Raw genomic sequence first — 16,350 nt, forward strand, 5'->3', positions numbered from 1 at the left:
CTCGGGGACACCCGAGCTTCTGGCTAGCCTTTCCGGGCCTGGCCCAGTTCACACGTAGCTCTCCACAAGCAGCACTGCTAAGAAAAACTTTATTAATAAGGTAGGGAGGGGAGAAGGCAAGGAGCCTGGAGATGGACACACTGGTACCAGGGGTTACAAACAGTAAGAAACACTTTATTATAACTTTACAACATATAAATAGCTTGGGTCAAATCTGTGCTTTCTGGCAGCTGGGCATCAGGTCTCCTCCCCTGCAGGCTCCTGCCTTCCTTCACATTGCACTGTTCACTGGGTGGCTCTGGCCCTGGGGCCGGTGGTAGAGGTTGGAGGAAAGGGGCCGGGCAGTCCAGTCCCGCTCTCCATCTCTGGTGCAGTGGCCGCACGCCTGTCATCTGCTTGGGTTGCGGCTGGTGTGGAAGGACCGCTCCTCAGGGGTCAGACCAGCAAAGAAGGGGTGCAGCAGGGCCTCCGCCAGTGTGATGCGCTGGGCAGGGTCAAATTCTAACATCCTCCTCATCAGGTCAAACAGCTGCACGTGCTCCAGAGTGTCTTGGAGCATATAACTCTGCTCAGGGACACAAGGTGCCTCAGTGTCATGGCAGGCCGGGGGAAGCCACAGCCGGTCCCCTCGCCTCTGGGAAGCCTTGCTGCACGGCTGAGGCGGCAGGATGCCCCCCGAAGGACTACTTCTGCCCTCCTGGACAAGGAGCAGCTCTTTGCTTTTCGCGCCTGTAATCATGTCTGCTCTGAACTTGTCAGGCTACCGGGTGTCTTGCTGGCTTGATGCCTCTGCCCCCATGTGCAAAGTTCTGACAGGTGGGTAGACACCTCTGTGAAATTCACTTGTCCAAGCACCAAATGCAGTTGACAGAGGCTTCCTGGCCATGTCTACGTCTTCCCCCACCCTCCCCTCAGTCCTGCCTACTGAGAAAAGAGGGAGCGGGAAGTAGCAGGGTCTTGGACATCTGGCTCTTCGGATGCCCCCCGATTACATCAGAGCCACCCTGTGGGAAAGGGGAAGAGCTAAGGGCCCCTCTAGGGCAGTTTGCAAGAAGCCTCACTGCCAGCACCCGCAGCCTTGGGCACAGCCTCCCAGAGCCGGCACGAGGCGGCCGTTTCTAGCTGCCTGGCCTCTGCTGTGTCTGCCCAGTGCCTGGGGGGTCCTTGCATGCACTGAGCTGGGGGAAGCCAGAAACTGACCTTCAGAGGTTTGCAGTTCTCCTTCACATACCGGCCGTCAGAGCTGTTCTCATCCCAAACCAGGCCCCCTTTGTAGAAATATTTCTGCTTCCTGAAAACAGAAGACAGGAAGGGTGGAACCTTAAAGTGGGAAAGACAGCAGCAGTGTGGAGAACAGCAGCGAAGCAAGGCAGGGGACCCTGGCCTGATCCAGCAGGAAGGTCTGGGCAACAGCTTTGCCAGGTCACTCCGAGGCAGGAAAGCCCTGAGGGAGCAATCCTTACCTTGTCCGGTGGATCATGTGTGATGGGATGGGCCCTAGGATCTTCTCCATCATCACCAAATGCTCTCGGTTCTCGTGGGTCTGTGGAAGGGTGAGGGACACAGCAAGTGGGAATCATGACAGCCTCTGCCCCCTCAAGGTCCCTCGGAGAATAACGGTTAAGAAAGATGGTCAAGGTCTCTCCCGGCCCCAGGAGATGCAAACCCACCAATGGGACAGCAGCCCCAGCCTCTCTGACCTGGTGGCAGCCTGGGACCAGGGGGGAAGCCAGCCTCTTCCCTCAGGGTGAGACTTCCCAACCCATGCAGCGTACTGCATGATGGCACAGCTCATTCTGGCTAGTTCTTCTCTCTCCCCAGAAAGTGCCCTGCCCAAGCCCATCTCCATGCCCTCACTCACACTGTGCCCCTTGGCTGGAACACTCCTCCCACCCCAGTCCTCCTTCCCTGATGACTGACTGCAAGAGTCCCTGAGTGTTCCAGCTACCCTGACTGACCTCTTCCTTCCCAAGCACCTACAACCCTCAGGAGTCTAATCTCACAACATGCTGGTGAGTGGGTGGGAGTCCCTCCCACACTAGGCCTCTGCAGCTTAGGGTAGAGGGGTGATGAGGGAGAGGCCTTACCTGGAAGAGTGTGAAGCCCCGGTAGTACTCAAAGAGAATGCAGCCGATGCTCCAGACATCACAGGGCTGTGCCCAGCCCAGCTCTGAAAGCCAGAATGGGGTGGGCTATGAGACTCAGCTCTGTGCTCCCAGCCCAGAGGTCACAGGGCAACTACCACGCTGTCTGGCAAGACTCCTGGCCAAAACCCAGTAGAAGTCCCTTTCTTAAGACCAAGTCAACAGCCACAGAGACTCAGGACACTGGCCCCTGAACAGGCACCGCACTCCCTGTTTTCATAGCCTGCCAACAACTGCCTGCTTTATCGGGCTGGGAGCTGCAGTCACTCACCGAGGATCACCTCAGGTGGACGGTAGTGACGGGTGGCCACGATGGTCGTGTGATGCTCGTGGTCAAACGTGGCACTGCCGAAGTCAGCCACTCGGATGCTGGTGTTCTTCACGGACTTCTCCTCACAGCTCTGGGGGGCAGGGAAGGGAGCCAGGTCAGGAGTCTGTACTGGTGGGTAACCGACTCCTGGAACAGGGCCTCGACCATTACCCCACCAATAAATACCTTGTGCTCATTGTAGAGGGTTTCAAACTCAGAATTCACAAACAGGATGTTCTCTGGCTTCAAGTCTGTGTGGGTCAGCTGGTTCTCATGTAGAACTGGGGGAGCAGGAGAGGAGGGAAGCAGACACTGAAAACCTGGGCTTCCTCTCTGGCCCGCCTGCCAGTGCTAGGCCAGCTCCCTCTTCCAGAGCCAGCCTGCTAGAGCCCTCAGCCCCTAACCTCAGCAGTGGCAGAGGGAGAGGACCACACTGTCTCTGCTCTTCCCTCTCAAGGGTTCTCTGTACTTATGAACTCAGAGGGTTCTAATTCTTGAGGGGGCAGGGGAGATGCCTTCCATTTAGAAAACCTCCTCCTACCTGTCTGCAGGGGACCAGGTCTCTAACCAAAGCTGCATTATCAGTCTTGGAGTGGTTCCCTCTCCCAAGCACCAGCTACATAATTTGCAAGGCCCAGGGCAAAATGAAAATGTAGGTCTCCTTATTCAAAAGTTACTTAGAATCTCAAGATGGTAGTAGGAGAGCATTAAACCAAGCACAGGGCCCCTATGAAACGATGAAGCCAGTCCTGCCTTTCTCCCCTCACCCCCCACCCTGAGCAGGGGAAGTCTTTTCCCTCTTTTTCCCTCCAACCCTGTCCCACCGACGGTTGTACGCTGCCACTCATCTCTTTTCCCATCTGGTACTCAAGACCCTCCCAACGGTGTAGCCCATCTCTCTTGACATGGGCCCTCTCTTCACCACAGTGAGCTGGCAGCACACGCCAGGCTCTGGGCCAGCACTGGGTGGCTCACCTGGCTTGGAACACTCTCCCCGGTCCCGTCACCTATGCAGACCCTGCCAGTCTAGCTCTAGGTCTAGCCGCCTCCTCTCCAGTGAGCCTTTCCTACCTGTTTCAACCACTACAAATCCTGCAGCACTGAACATAGGTGCCACCTTAGAGGCTAGCAGACAGATGGGAAATAATGGTGAGACAGACGGGGTCTGTGGGTGGGATCTACCAGGTCAGTCTGTGACCTCTTCATCCTATGCAGGAAGGTAGGAATGGGGCTGGTACGGGGCTAAACCTAGAGCATCTCTCTCCCTTTTTCTCTTCCGGAGAGCCTGGGGTCAGAGGCCAGTCCAGAGGCCCCTGGAGGGGACGGCAGCCTCTCCATCGTCACAGCTGCCTACTTGAAGGCCTTTCAGCCAAAGGGGCCCTAGTGTCTCAGGCCCAGCAGAACAGTCAGCAATGTGTTGGAGCAACTGATGGGAGGGCAGGGCCCCCAGGTGCCTTTGCTGCAGACAGGAGGCTGCCCCTGCTCCACTTGAGGGTGGGAACTTACATCTAAGGGCGTGGCAGAGCTGGTAGGCCATGTGCCGGACATGTGGCAGAGGGTAAGGCTGGAAGTTATTCTCCTTTAGGAACTCAAAGGTGTTCTTGCCCAGGAGCTCAAAGGCGATGCACATGTGACCGTGGAAGTTGAACCAGTCAGACATCAAGACGCACAGGCTGGAGAAGGACGGATGGGGCTCAGGGTCTGTGCTGGGGGGCTGGCTGCCCACCTGCTCCCTCAGGTGAAGACAGTCCCACTCCCTCCCAGGCTGCTGGGTCACAAACAGGATGCAGATTCACAAAAAAGAAAACTATGGGCACAGTCCCTGCTCTCAGAAAGGTGGAGTAACCAGGCCACTCCATAGGACGAGCGCCCTCTGCCGAGCTTCCTGAGTCTGCAGGGCTCAGCACAGTGCTTGGCGGAGGTGAATGTTCCGTGTCTGTGTGCTCCTTTGGATATCTCTGACGACGTGAGCATCCCAAACAGTTTGGGGTTTATATCTTGTCTAATGCCCACCACAACCCAGTGAAGCCTCTAATTCACAAATGCAGGGCAAGGAGGCCACCTCAGAACATAGAGTTGGTTGCAGTGGAGCCTAGACTGAAACCCAGCTGTTCCTTCCAGCAAAACTCACTCTCCAGACCCCCCTGGCTCTGGCTGTCGGGAGAAGGCATGGTGCCGACCCAGCAAAAGGGCAATGCTCGGCCCCACTGAGTCTGGGCCGCTGGGCTGGACAGACACTGACCCCTAGGAAGCTTCCCGCCCATTCCCTGCCGACACTCACAATTTGTTCTCTTTGTCCTTCTCCTTGATCTTCTTGAGAACGTTGATTTCTAGCCGGGCGGCCTCCCGGTACTTGCCTACATTGCGGATGATCTTCAGGGCAACCTGAGACTTCCCTCTGGACCGGGGAAGGAAGCAGCAGTCCTCATGAGAAGCTATGCAGCCCCTCCCCCACCCTCCACCCCAACCCAGCAACTCCTCGCAAATGCTACTTAGGACTCCAGGAACAGGGCTGCCCTGAAGACAGCAGATTCTTGATGCCCAGCCTGCCCCACACAACTCCAGACCTCTACCTGTGCAATATGAAGTTACTGTTGACAACCGTGCCAGTCTTAGGTTTTTATGATCTCAGCTGCTGCCAGCTCCCAGGAGGAATGGGCAGAGGAGCAGAGCCCTATCCTGCTGACCAGCACCAGCCCTAGAGCTTGCTCAGTTACCTGACCTGGAGGCCAGTCAGTCCTGACCCTGGCCAGGCCATCCCACTCAGAACCCTCTGCAGCACCTCCTGACCCTGAGCACATCACCAACTCTACACAAACTGTTCCTCCTGGGGTTCCAGAAGGGAGTGAGAGCCTGGCAGGAGGGAAAGGTGCCAGCAGAGGTTCTTCCCCTCACTGAACCCCAGGACCGATCCCTCAGCACACCTCCGGGCCCCACCTGCCTCAATACCAGCCATGGCATTTGTCAGAGACCCCCGAGCACCAGGAACCCTTATTCAGCATCCAATGAGGATTTTAATAATTCCTGCTCCACACCTCCCACCTTACCCCCAGCACCACCCCTGTATGCCATGAGCAGGTGCCCAGCACAGAATTACTGGGGAGGTTAGGCTGTCAGGCCCAACACTCTCAGGAAGGGAGAGCCAGTGCTCAGATGCCCAGTGGGAAACTAGAGTGATAAGCCCTGGTCCACAAGGGTGTGGCCTAAGGCCTCTGGGAAGCTGGCCTTGGTGCCAGAAAGGTTCACAGGTCGAAGGGCAGAGGCATCTTCTAGAACACTGTGCATTTTTCTCATCCCATTTTCCCAGATTTTCAGAGTAGGAAAGGACCTCAGAGGAAAAGCCCTAACTCCAGACTCCTGGAACAGCATCCCTTAGTAGCATTCCGACCCTTGAGATGAACTTATCACTTCCACACAGCTACTGCCAGAGTTGGGCGGCCCTTCCTTTCGTGGAGCTGAATTCTGCCTTCTCACAACAAGCCCACTGGCCAACTCCCTCTGGACTCCCTAAAGGTTCCCTGAGCCCTGGGCCTGCCCTTTAGTGACTTCAAAGGCTCGCTTCCGATCTAGCTGCTCAGAGTGGCAGCCCAGAGAGCCCTCACGTGCCACAGCTCTCAGATCTGCCGCCTCTCACCACTGTCTCGTCTACGTGTCCCTAAGCCCACTGGTCCCAGCCCTGACTTCTTGGGCCACATGGGGTCTGAAGAGTGTTTAAATGGGAACTGGGTGCCCAGGGAGGCTTCGCTGGTAATAATCACTACCTTAGATTGGGGTCACATGGCAGGCTGAATTGCTAGGTTTAACTGTCCTCTCCAGGCACCCCTCAACATGGGAGCACCAAGTAGAGCAGTGGCCAGCTCCTCCATTCGAGCTGGGGGATACAGGCAGACCCTGAGCATGCTTCTTCATCCCTAAAATCATACAAGAGTCACGTACAGGCAGCACGTGGCTCAAATAAGACAGCAAGGACACAAGCACTTTCTGGCCAAAGCGCCATACCAAAGAGAGGCCATTTAAGGCTCAAAGGCAGTGGGTTCGCAGGCGGCAGTCTCCCAGCCTAAGGGAGAGGAGGCAAGGGTTCTGGTCTCAAGGAATGGCAAGGGACAAAAAAGTTTTTCACTGTTCAGCCTATAAGGGAGCAAGGGACCCCCAGCAGGATCCCGACACACACAGGTGTACCCCTGCTCTACCTGAGCACATTCAAAGGGGCCCAACCCCTAGCCACGCTGCAGAAGGCAGCAGCCTGCTTGATGAGAAAGCCCAGGGTCTTGTTCCTCTCAACGGGGGCCTACGTGGCCTCTCAGGCAGACCTCCAGAGGGTGGAGGCTCATGCTTGAGTTGGGCTCAGCAGTATGCTCAAACCCCTGCCAGGCCCCTAAAAGAGCTCACAGGAAGCAGATCCAGACCATGGCGGGGCCAGGGTCTTGCCCTGTTCTGATCTCCACCACAGCCCTGAGGAAGTGGGGAAACTGGAACAGCACCATTCAATAACCATCAGTTCTTAGGCAGAGATGCCACATGCCCATGAATCCCAGGAATTTCTCCCTATTTTAGGGGATCAGCAAAAACCCAACATGCATAGGAGCTTTGGTGCTACTCTTCAAAGAGAAAAAGGTTAAGCTCTGCCACCACCTTCAAGAACCTCGGGCCAGCTCTTCCCAGGAAGACAGCTTACCTGGCATGATCCAAACACTCCACCACCTTGCCAAAGGTGCCTTCACCCAGGTTCCCCACAATCTCATCTAGGAGAGAAAAGAAACAGGGCATGAGAACCTGGAGGACGGAGGGCTGGCAGCTCCTGTAAGTTCACAGCATTCAAATTCTCAAAAACATAAAAGGTTTCTTTCTCACTGCTACACTCTTAAAAACAGAAGTTGCTAGCGTCTGTGTCATTCAGGCAATTACTGGTGGCCCCTCTAAGGCACCACGCGCAATAGAGGCCCCTCGGGCAGGAGAGGTCTCGTCTAACAAGGGGGATAGAAAGTAGAGAGGTAAAGTTTTACGAAAGGTGGCTGTACATCGCTCTTGGAGCCAATCGCCGATCCGGCACACCAGGTGGCCCTCCTTGTCATCTTCCACACTCCGGCTGCTGCGCTTACTGCTCTGTTGGCTTCTCTGCATGCACCGCCCCCCGAAACGCCATCCGACCAATCGCATGGTAGGCGGTTCCGATTGACAGATTGAGGTGTCAGTCAAAGGCAGAGGTGGAGACGGTGAGGAGCCGGTGGGTTGGTTGATTGGATTTTCCAGATCCCAGCATTTCATAAGGCACACAGCATATATAACGATAGGGATATTGCAAGGGACACGTCAAGACACAAACTGACTTCAAAAACAGAAAAGTAAAAACAGCTACAGGTATGTAAAGAAAACTCGGACATTATCTAAGAGAAAGGCGCCGCAAATGCTCAGAAAGACGCCCAGCCTCTGCTGCTAAGGGGCTGGGCCACGTAGAGAGTCGCAGGCCTGACTCCCACCTCCACTGAGTCTCCCCCTCCCGGCCCTCCCGTGTCGGCTTCGGCCAGGGTGAAGACGCAGTGAGAAGGGTGCAAGAAGACGGCGGGCCAAGCCTCGGTCTGATCATCCAGAATGGTCAGAGGCCACTCTGGTTCAGCTGCAGAATGCCCAGTCTGTCTGCCCACGCGGTCCTACACACGCCCGACAGCTGCCACCTGCCCCTAGACAGCATCTGTGGCCAGACTCAGCATCACCAGCAGAACCAGTCTTTCGTCGGCAGCCCTTGCACCACCAGCCTCAAACAGAGAAGGAGCGCTGGATCCTCTGGGCTGGTCGACTCTCCAAGGCCTACCACCACGACGGCCCACACAGGCCCCAAGCCAGCTCCTGCCCTGGCCTTGGCACCGAGGCGACTCACAGGCCAGGCCCAACCTGAGCCTCATGACAACAAAGGGCACCAAAAAGAGAAGAAGCAGAGCCACACACCTGTGGCAGCGTGCAGAGAGGGTACCAGGCCATGCCGGATGCCTGGTCAACCCTCAACCCACGGCCACTCAGAGAAGTCACGGGAAAGCGCGGCAGAGAAGACACCTGGCCCCCCTCCACCGCTGCACCATACTCCTCAGGGGCCTCGCGGCCGGGAGCCAGTGAGGGAGGGCAGAGGGCTGGGAAGGGAAGACAAGACAGCATATACCCTCCGAGACACACAACTGGCCTTCCTTCCCAGAAAGCTGAGCGCAGAGCAGGTTCCCGGTCTGAGCAGAGATCTGTACAACACTCCACAATAAGAATGCTTCCAAGGCCCTGCTCTGGGCATGTGACCTGCAACTGGACACGGCCGGGAGCTGGGGGCCTTTCTGCCATTTCTTCACAGGCCCCACCCCACAGGCAGCTCATCCCCCTCGCCTAGACTGCCCCTCACATGAAGAGGTGAGGCTGAAGAGGGCGTGCCTGCAGGTCAGAGTGCAGGTCCCAGTCCAAGCTCACTGACAGACGGACCCCGCCCTCCACCCATGGGCACTCCAGCCTCCAGGCCTTTGGTGAGGGGTGTGGAGAGGAGACTGCAGAGGTGGATGCAGTCCACACCAGTCAGAGCACTCAGCTGGGTGGCGGGGCAATCTCTGGGTGGGAAGGACCAGGTCAAACAGCTCCAGACCACATACCAGCAACCCTACTAAGGATCCTGAAGAAGTGTCCCTGGCCACTCGCACACGTGGCCTGTGCCTGGAGCAGTGTGGAGACAGGGAGGCCAGGGGCCAGCCAGCGCCGGAACCAGAACCCCTACGTTGCCATTGCCAGTGGGCCAGAAGACAGAGGAGCTGGGCCCCTGCTCAGCCCTGCAACTGGACCAGACAACACATACACACAACACACACACACACCAAATGCGCGTGCATACGGCTGGCAGTACTCACCCAGACCAGCCACCTGAGAGAAGGCTAGAAAGAGACGAGGCCTTCGAGCCCCAGCAGCACACTCTGGCCACCACTCACCGAGGAGGCGCTGCTACAAGACCTGGTGCGGCGTTTGTGGCAGTGGTGGGCATGCTTGCGGGCCCGGTACGGCTCCCTCTCCCGTGACCGCCGGCGATGATGGCAACGCGAAGATCCATAGTAGTCCTCTCCAAAGGATGGGCTCCGGTCTTCACACCGGTATGTGTCGCTGTCACGGTGCTCCCGGTATCTCCTCTGGTAGGGCAGGCGGTCATGGCTGCCAAGAGTCACTGGTCAGAATTTCCTCCCCCCTAAGCAGGCTCCTGCTGCCAGGCAAGACTTGTGTGGTGGGGTCCTTGCAAAGGGCTCACAAGGGTCGCCTGTTGGAGCAGAGGCATCCAGACTACGGGAGGTGGGGAAGGGGAGCACGTGTATGTGAACTCCAGTCTCCAGACCCCGGGCTCCTGACGGCATCCTTCCAGGGCCGTAGGAGGCAGAGCACGGGGAAGGTGGGCATGGCGGAGGGCCTCTGAGGGCTCCCCCATCACAGAGCTCTCTGTGGCCTGCTGAGACTGTAATTTTGGCCTAAGGGCTGAGATAAGACCAGAGATCAACCTCTGGAAAGGGCTGAGATTATGTTCCTAACCCACACTGAGGAAGGCTCAGAGGTTAGCAGGGGAGATGCTGGCCTACAAAACGGGGGAACATGTTAGGAGAAGGAAGACTCAAGGAGAGAGAAAGAAGGGGGGGGCAAGGATGGCGGTGAACTGAGGCCAAGGAGTGCAGGTGAGATCCGAGAAGGAGACGGAAGAGGACAGGGCAGTGATCCAGATGCAGCCCAGCAGAGGCGGCAGTCACCTGAAGAGGCCCAGGGTGCCACAAGCCTCCAGACTATCTCCCTAGCCCAAAGGGGTAAGGAGTCCTTTCTTCTGACCTAATTCCCTCTCACCTTCTAGACCGAGATCTCCGGGGTGGAGGCTCCCTTCGAGACGGGTATCGCAATCTCCCTTCGTGCTCCCGACTGTAAGACCTCCTCCTCTTCCATCGGTAGCTCAGGTATGGGTCTGGCTCAGGGGAGCGGTATCGCTTACAGTGATGCATCTAGGCCACAAGAAATAGAAAGCCCTGCTGAACACACAGCCAGCCACTGGGCTGCCTAGGCGCTCCTGAAGAAGAGGCCCATTGTTCTGTTTGGGGGCAGCCCCTCCCAGGGGTTTATGAAGTGATGAAGAACTCTGAGGTCACACTGGTCAAACAGCAGACAATGGGTAACACCCTTCTCTGCTGGTGAGCAAACAAACAGCTGCCTCCCCAGCACAGCGTCACTGGCCTGGTGGCCTGAGCACTCAGGGAACCAGGTGAGCCAGGACCGGTGTTGAGGCAGAATGCAGGAAGGGGCTGGTGAGCACCCCCACAGAAGACCCCCAAGAAGAAAGGGAGCCTCGTGCTCAGTTCCCTCCTGCTTGTCTGTAGGGTCCTATGAAGGGCCTGTTCTGTTGAGCCAGAGGTCAGAGTCAAAAGGCTGCTGGCAGGGAGCCAACACGCAGGAGCAAGGGGTGAAAGACCTCGAGTTTGAGAAGCCAAGTTGCCTGGTTGAGGCCCTGAATTGTACCCCACTCAAGGGAGCAAGGACCACAAATCAGTGTGAGGAGCCACAGGCAGAAATGAGAAGACCATGCCCCGGACAAAGAGGGGCCCCCAAACATTCCCGAGCCCACCTAAGGGTCTGGTCAAGCAGACATGGGGGTCTATCCAGTCCTTGTTCGTCTAAATTCAGTCTCAGAATCAGTAAAGATGCCAGGCGTCTTCAGAGCAACCAAGTGAGTTGCCTGAAGCCTATTTAGCACCCTTAGACCAACTGCCACTGGTGCCATGCCCAGGCAGAGCCTCACCCCCACAGGACCATTACTGTTCCCTCTTCTAAATCCCCTGATCCAGTACCCTCTTTTGTGCCCATCTCAGGAGGAGCCAGAAGGTTGTCTGCCTGGCAAGCTCTGTGTTCACAGAGGCTGGCCAAAAGGGCCCCACCTCACTATTCCTAGTTCAGTGGGAATTTATGTTCACCACAGGAAATTGCCAGGTTGGTTCAGCCACGAGCTATGTGAGGCCAGCTCCCTGTTCCACCCATACCCCCAAACCTGACACTACTCCCTTGGGAGGGCTCGGTCAGAGACTATAGCTAGCCTCCCTCCCAATCCTTTACTTGGCCATAGCCAACCAATGATGGTCAGTCCTAGGCTTGCCTGATGAAGCACATTTTGGACAAATCCATTGAGGCTGCCCCATCTCATGAGAAGGGTCTGGAGGAGAAAAGGATGGAACAGCTCTCCGTGAATGAGCAGGTCACCAAAGCATATCTGACAAAACACCTGGGAGCTTTCCTGGGATCCCAAGAAAGTCACTGCCCTCAGTCTCCTGGCTAGCAGCTGTCTTCTGCCCTCTACCTGAAAGTCTAGGCCCCAGCAACCCTTGGAGATAAATTCTTTGTTAACAGCTCAAGAGCTCAGACTGCAGTTCTGTTTTGGTGATCAGCAGATCAATGTTTCACTGTTTCCCTGCCATTATGGCTGGGTCAGGTCCCCAAGTAATGGAATGAAGGCAGTATCTCACATCTCACTAAGTGACACGAAGATGCTCCAGTGACCAGAACAAAGGCACTGCCCATCCTCACTGGGCAAAGCATCAGACCTGGTCTAGTCCACAACAGGCCAAAGACTCCTTCCTGAGACCTACAAGGTTCATGTACAGACATGGTCATGTTAATGGAAAGAGCACAGCTTCAGAGTCAGAGAGAAGTCAATCTGAATCCTGGCACTGCCACTTCCAGCTTGTGCCTTTAGGCAAGTTATTAAACAACTCCAACCTTCAGCTTCCTCTTGCAACACGGGGATAGTAATTTCTTACAGGGCTCCGTGAGGATTAAATTATGCCACCCTTTAAGTAACATGCCTAGTACATGCCTTAAGGTCAAATGCCTAGCACAGGTCTGGGCCCACAAGACGTACTGAAGGCAGCTTTTCACTAACAACATTAAAAAGGTTCCAGGTAACACCTCTGGGTCTGTGTTAAATGCCTTAAGAGCATTGTGTGTATGCATGCTAAGTCAATTCAGTCATGTCTGACTCTGTGACCCTTTGGGCTGTAGCCTGCCAGGCTCCTCTGTCCATGGGATTCTCCAGGCAAGACTACTGGAGTGGGTTGCCATGCCCTTCTCCAGGTGATCTCGACCCCGGGATGGAACCTGCATCTCTTACATCTCCTGCATTGGCAGGAGGGTTCTTTACCACTAGCGCCACCTAAGGACATTTTAAAAGTCCCTTCCAAGGAACCAGAGGGGAGAGACCTTTGGGTAGAAAACCCTGAACAAAATCCCAGTGCTGCTGTTTACTGGTCTCTTAACCTTATACAAGTCACTCTGGGCCTTGGTTACCATATCTGGAAAATGGAGATAACACGACCTCCCAGCCAACTTGGCAAAGGAGAGGACAAGTGTAAGAGCTATATAAAACACCATACACAAGGCAATCATAGAGAATATAACTTCCTTTAACACATTCTAGGCAGCTGAAATATTGGAAATACCAGATGCTCATTATTTCCAGCTAGGGCTCTAGGGCCCATTTCTCATCAATTATCTCTAATTCTTAGACCTCTGCAAACAGGTTGTTAAAAGAAGGTAGGGCCACAATTATGCTCTGGAAGGCTCTGCTCTGCACAATGAAGAAAAAGGTAATGCGAAGAAAACCAGGCAGAGGATGCCAGCTTTTTTTTTCTGAGCACAGGCTTACATCTCATTTGCTGCTCCTGGCCAGAGAACTGGGCTGACAAGAAGAGCAGCCAGCCAGGTCAGCGGCTGCCCTCCCGGATCCCTGCCACCCCAGCGCCCCACGGTTATTTTTGGCTGACGCTGCCCCACCACTGCAACCTCAAACCTGCCACCTTGCAAGCCGCCACCACCGGGTGAAACGCTCCTCCTTTTCAAGGGCATGGAGGAGGGAAGCTGGAAGGCTGCCAACTCTGCTTCGACGGAGCCCTGGCTCAGGCGATTCCCACCCCAGCTCCACACCAGGACACCCGCACCCGGAACTAAAGCACAGACTCCCGGAGCGAGGAGCAGCCCGGGCATTTGTACTGTCAGCTTGGCCTGGCCCCTCTTCAGGGCTGGAGCGGATCCATCATCACAACAAAACAAGCAGGGGGCCTGCGGCCCTCGCTCGCGTCCCTTTCTGACGCTCGGGTCCCAGAGATCTCAGAGCCCAGTCCCCCGTAACCGCCGCCAGTGGAGGCGAGGGGAGACCTGGGGTGGGCGGGTGGGGGGCGGGGGAGGCAGGCCAGCTTGGGCCGGAATCAAACTCCAAGCCGCGCGGGGAAGAGGTGTCTGCGAACTAAGCCTCGAGCCAGGGGAAGGGGAGGGTCTGAAAGCCCCTCCAGGGTATCCCAGGTAGGGCCCCGACCCCATTCCGCGGGCAGGCTGCAGGGCCAAAACCGGATGGATCCCAGCAGGGGCCTCAGAGGCCTCTTCTGCTCGGACGCCGACACGCGGGTGCGAGCGGTCGGGGTCTGTGGTGATCGCCCTCTGGGGAAGAAGCGGCGGGTCAGGGGTGAGAGGTCGGGGCCGCGGCCTGAGGTGGGCAGAGAAGAAAACGAAAGGGAGAAGCCCGAGACCGAACCAAGAGCCCCGAGACCCACACCTAGCGCGCCCTCCCCGCCGACTCACCGCCCGCCACTGCTCTCGTCGCGGGCCCGGGCCCCACACTCACCGTCTCCCAGGCTCAGGCTGCTGCTAGGCCCCACTCCCCGCTCCGAGCGCCTCTTCCGCTTCCGGCTCCGGCCTCCGCCCGTGGCAGCCCCGCCCCTCGCGTGACGCAGCCGTCCTCAGCCTGGGGCTAGACCTGGCTCGGCCCCCCGCCCCGGCCGCTCTAACCCCCGACTCGAAGGCTCTGGAGGACCTGTCTTCTCTGTGCGGCTCCGTAGGGCAGCGACAGAACCTGGTTCCTGTAGGGTCGAGGGGAAGTCCTTGACCGCGGTCCGCCCTCCCGCCGTGTCGCGTCGCACGTAGGCCCTAAAGACGCGACGGGGGCTCGGTCCGCGGCGGACTGCGCCGAGAGCCAAAAGGTGGAGACCCAACCCCGCCCGTGCCCGTCTGTCCCTTCCTGCGCGCCGGGAGGAGGGCATTGTTTCGCTGTTGCCTCCGTGAAAACCAGGCGGGGCTTAAGCGCAAGGCCTGGCTCCGGGGCCCAAGAGGGCGCTAAAGATCACGGAGATTCGAGCCGACGGTCCCAACTACCGGTTATGTGGAAGAAGCAAATGAGACCTTATTCTTTGTGCAGGTTTTTTATTTTCTTTAAGCCGTGGCTGCACACCCAAGTCCCAGTGTAGGTGCACAGCAGTTTGAGCCGATACCGGACAGTCTTGTATGCGGGGTCTCTGATGGGACGGGGTCTGGAAGAAAGGGGGTGGTGGTGTGTGTGTCCTTTTCCTAGAGCATCCTTGGAGGATGGCAGTAAGCGGACCAGCATTGTTTCTCAGTTCATAAGCCCTCACCAAAGAAAAGCCCTTAGCCCCTCCGCGGCCAGACTGGGCTGCAATTTCTCCCCGAGTCACTCGATGAACCTCTCTCCCGCGGCTCACCAAAGCCCCGCCCACCTACAGTTCCGCTCTCGGCCAGGGCGGGTTAACGAGGTCCTGTTTTCCAGATGACAAAAGTGAGGTCGAGTCTTTTGGGTTTGTGAGCGTGCACTCCCCGCCCCCGAGCTCTCGCTGGCGTCGCTAAGCGAAGCGGCCTCTAATTGTCACCGCGCCACGCCAGGGACACAGCATCCCTCCAGACCCCGCCCCTCCCCGGGAGACCACAGCGGAAGCCCGGTACCCGCCAGCCTTCTCCCTGGCCCGGTCCCGGTCCCGCCCCAAAGAGAGCTGGGCACGCCCCTGACGCGAGGCGCTGCCTCCCCGCCAACCTAGCTCGGTAGGAGCGGAGCCGCCCCCTCGGAGTTACGAAGCTCTCCAGTGTCTAACCTCTGGCTCTTCTTTAAACTGGCGTCTGGTGGCGTGGCTTGAGCGAGGGCTTAGTACCCCCAAAATCTCCACTAGTTCCACCATCCCTACTGGAAGTAAGCAACAGAAGTAAAAACGGGGTGCTTGCTACACTACTGCAGCCTGAAAACCGGCTCCCGGCCCCCCTTCAACCAACTGCACCCAACTCCCCATTATAGAAATTCAGGAACCGCTTCTAGTGTGCAGTTGGTGACCGAGAGCCCGGAAGCCTGCGCCCCTAGATCCTGCGCCTAAAGGAGTCCTAAAGGAGTCCAAATTGCCATTCTTGCCTGGGCCTCGAAGCTTGGCCTGTGGCCTGTGGCCACAGCAGCCAGGTTTCATCTAAGGGTTTCATTCATTCAGTCGCGGTGGGAGGACTCTGATATCTCCTCCCACCTCTTCGTGTTGCCCGCAGATCCTGTGACTCCTAGAAGCCGGGATAACGTTGGCAACTGAGGGAGGAGCAGCTCAAAGAGGTTCCTGTCCCTAGCCCTGCTGTGGGCACCAGGCTCTGAGGGGGTAAGTTGGGCCCTCTTCCCACTAGCCCTCCTACCATGGAGAATCCAGGAAAAAAGCAGAGCTTTCTTTTTCAAAAGTAAAATAGAGGGCTTCCCTGGTGGCACAGTGGATAAGAATCCGTCTGCCAATGCAGGGGACATAGGTTCAATCCCTGGTCCAGGAAGATTCCACATGTCTTGGAGCTAGAGCCAGAGCTCTAGAACCCCAGAACTGCAACTACAGAAACCTGTGCACCTAGAGCCTTTGCTCTGCAACAAGAGAAGCCAAGCAACGAGAAGACCGTGCACCCCAAGGAAGAGTAGCCCCCACTCACAACTAGAGAAAGCCTGAATGCAGCAACGAAGACCCAGTGCAACCAAAGAATTAAAAAATAACAAAATTCTTTTCTCTTTTCAATTTCTGGTTATACTTTTGGAGAGGGTTGGCATTATAATTTATTTTTTTAAACTTTTTA

At 56.7% G+C, this 16,350-nt stretch overlaps 1 protein-coding gene and 1 long non-coding RNA gene across 5 annotated transcripts; one reads left to right on the forward strand and one right to left on the reverse strand.

Annotated features, from left to right (window-relative positions):
• Positions 1 to 153: 153 nt before the first annotated feature.
• CLK3 (CDC like kinase 3) lies at positions 154 to 14,245 on the reverse strand. Of its 3 annotated transcripts, none has more exons than XM_043921326.1 (13): positions 14,105 to 14,245; positions 10,294 to 10,445; positions 9,405 to 9,621; positions 7,473 to 7,569; positions 7,130 to 7,196; positions 4,736 to 4,852; positions 3,961 to 4,127; positions 2,641 to 2,735; positions 2,416 to 2,545; positions 2,088 to 2,170; positions 1,464 to 1,543; positions 1,201 to 1,291; positions 154 to 565 (listed from the first exon to the last, which is right to left on the reverse strand). In XM_043921326.1, exons 2-13 carry the CDS (start codon positions 10,443 to 10,445, stop codon positions 389 to 391), a joined length of 1,473 nt encoding a protein of 490 aa, XP_043777261.1. In that variant the 5' UTR covers positions 14,105 to 14,245; the 3' UTR covers positions 154 to 388. The 3 variants fall into 3 exon arrangements, with proteins under 3 accessions (XP_043777261.1, XP_043777262.1, XP_043777263.1); XM_043921327.1 differs by having other exon boundaries at positions 14,062 to 14,145; XM_043921328.1 differs by lacking the exons at positions 7,473 to 7,569; positions 10,294 to 10,445; positions 14,105 to 14,245 and having other exon boundaries at positions 9,405 to 9,513.
• A 45-nt stretch (positions 14,246 to 14,290) lies between these two features.
• On the forward strand, positions 14,291 to 16,277 carry LOC122706246. 2 transcript variants are annotated; one of them, XR_006344350.1, is made up of 3 exons: positions 14,291 to 14,459; positions 15,793 to 15,896; positions 16,030 to 16,277. It is a non-coding gene; the product is annotated as an uncharacterized LOC122706246 (long non-coding RNA). The 2 variants fall into 2 exon arrangements; XR_006344349.1 differs by lacking the exon at positions 14,291 to 14,459 and adding an exon at positions 14,515 to 14,719.
• The last annotated feature ends 73 nt before the right edge of the window (positions 16,278 to 16,350 follow it).

This window comes from Cervus elaphus, chromosome 13, assembly GCF_910594005.1.
Source record: "Cervus elaphus chromosome 13, mCerEla1.1, whole genome shotgun sequence".
NCBI lineage: Eukaryota > Metazoa > Chordata > Mammalia > Artiodactyla > Cervidae > Cervus > Cervus elaphus.

Bases quoted from the DNA above. Each gene is read 5' to 3' on its own strand.
- CLK3 (XM_043921326.1), bottom strand. From the start codon at position 10,445: ATGCATCACTGTAAGCGATACCGCTCCCCTGAGCCAGACCCATACCTG. The intron at 2,736-3,960 runs GTAAGTTCCCAC...CTGCTCCCCCAG, and splicing joins GCTCTGCCACGCCCTTAGAT to TTCTACATGAGAACCAGCTG. The intron at 2,171-2,415 runs GTGAGTGACTGC...TCTGGCTTTCAG, and splicing joins TCCACCTGAGGTGATCCTCG to AGCTGGGCTGGGCACAGCCC.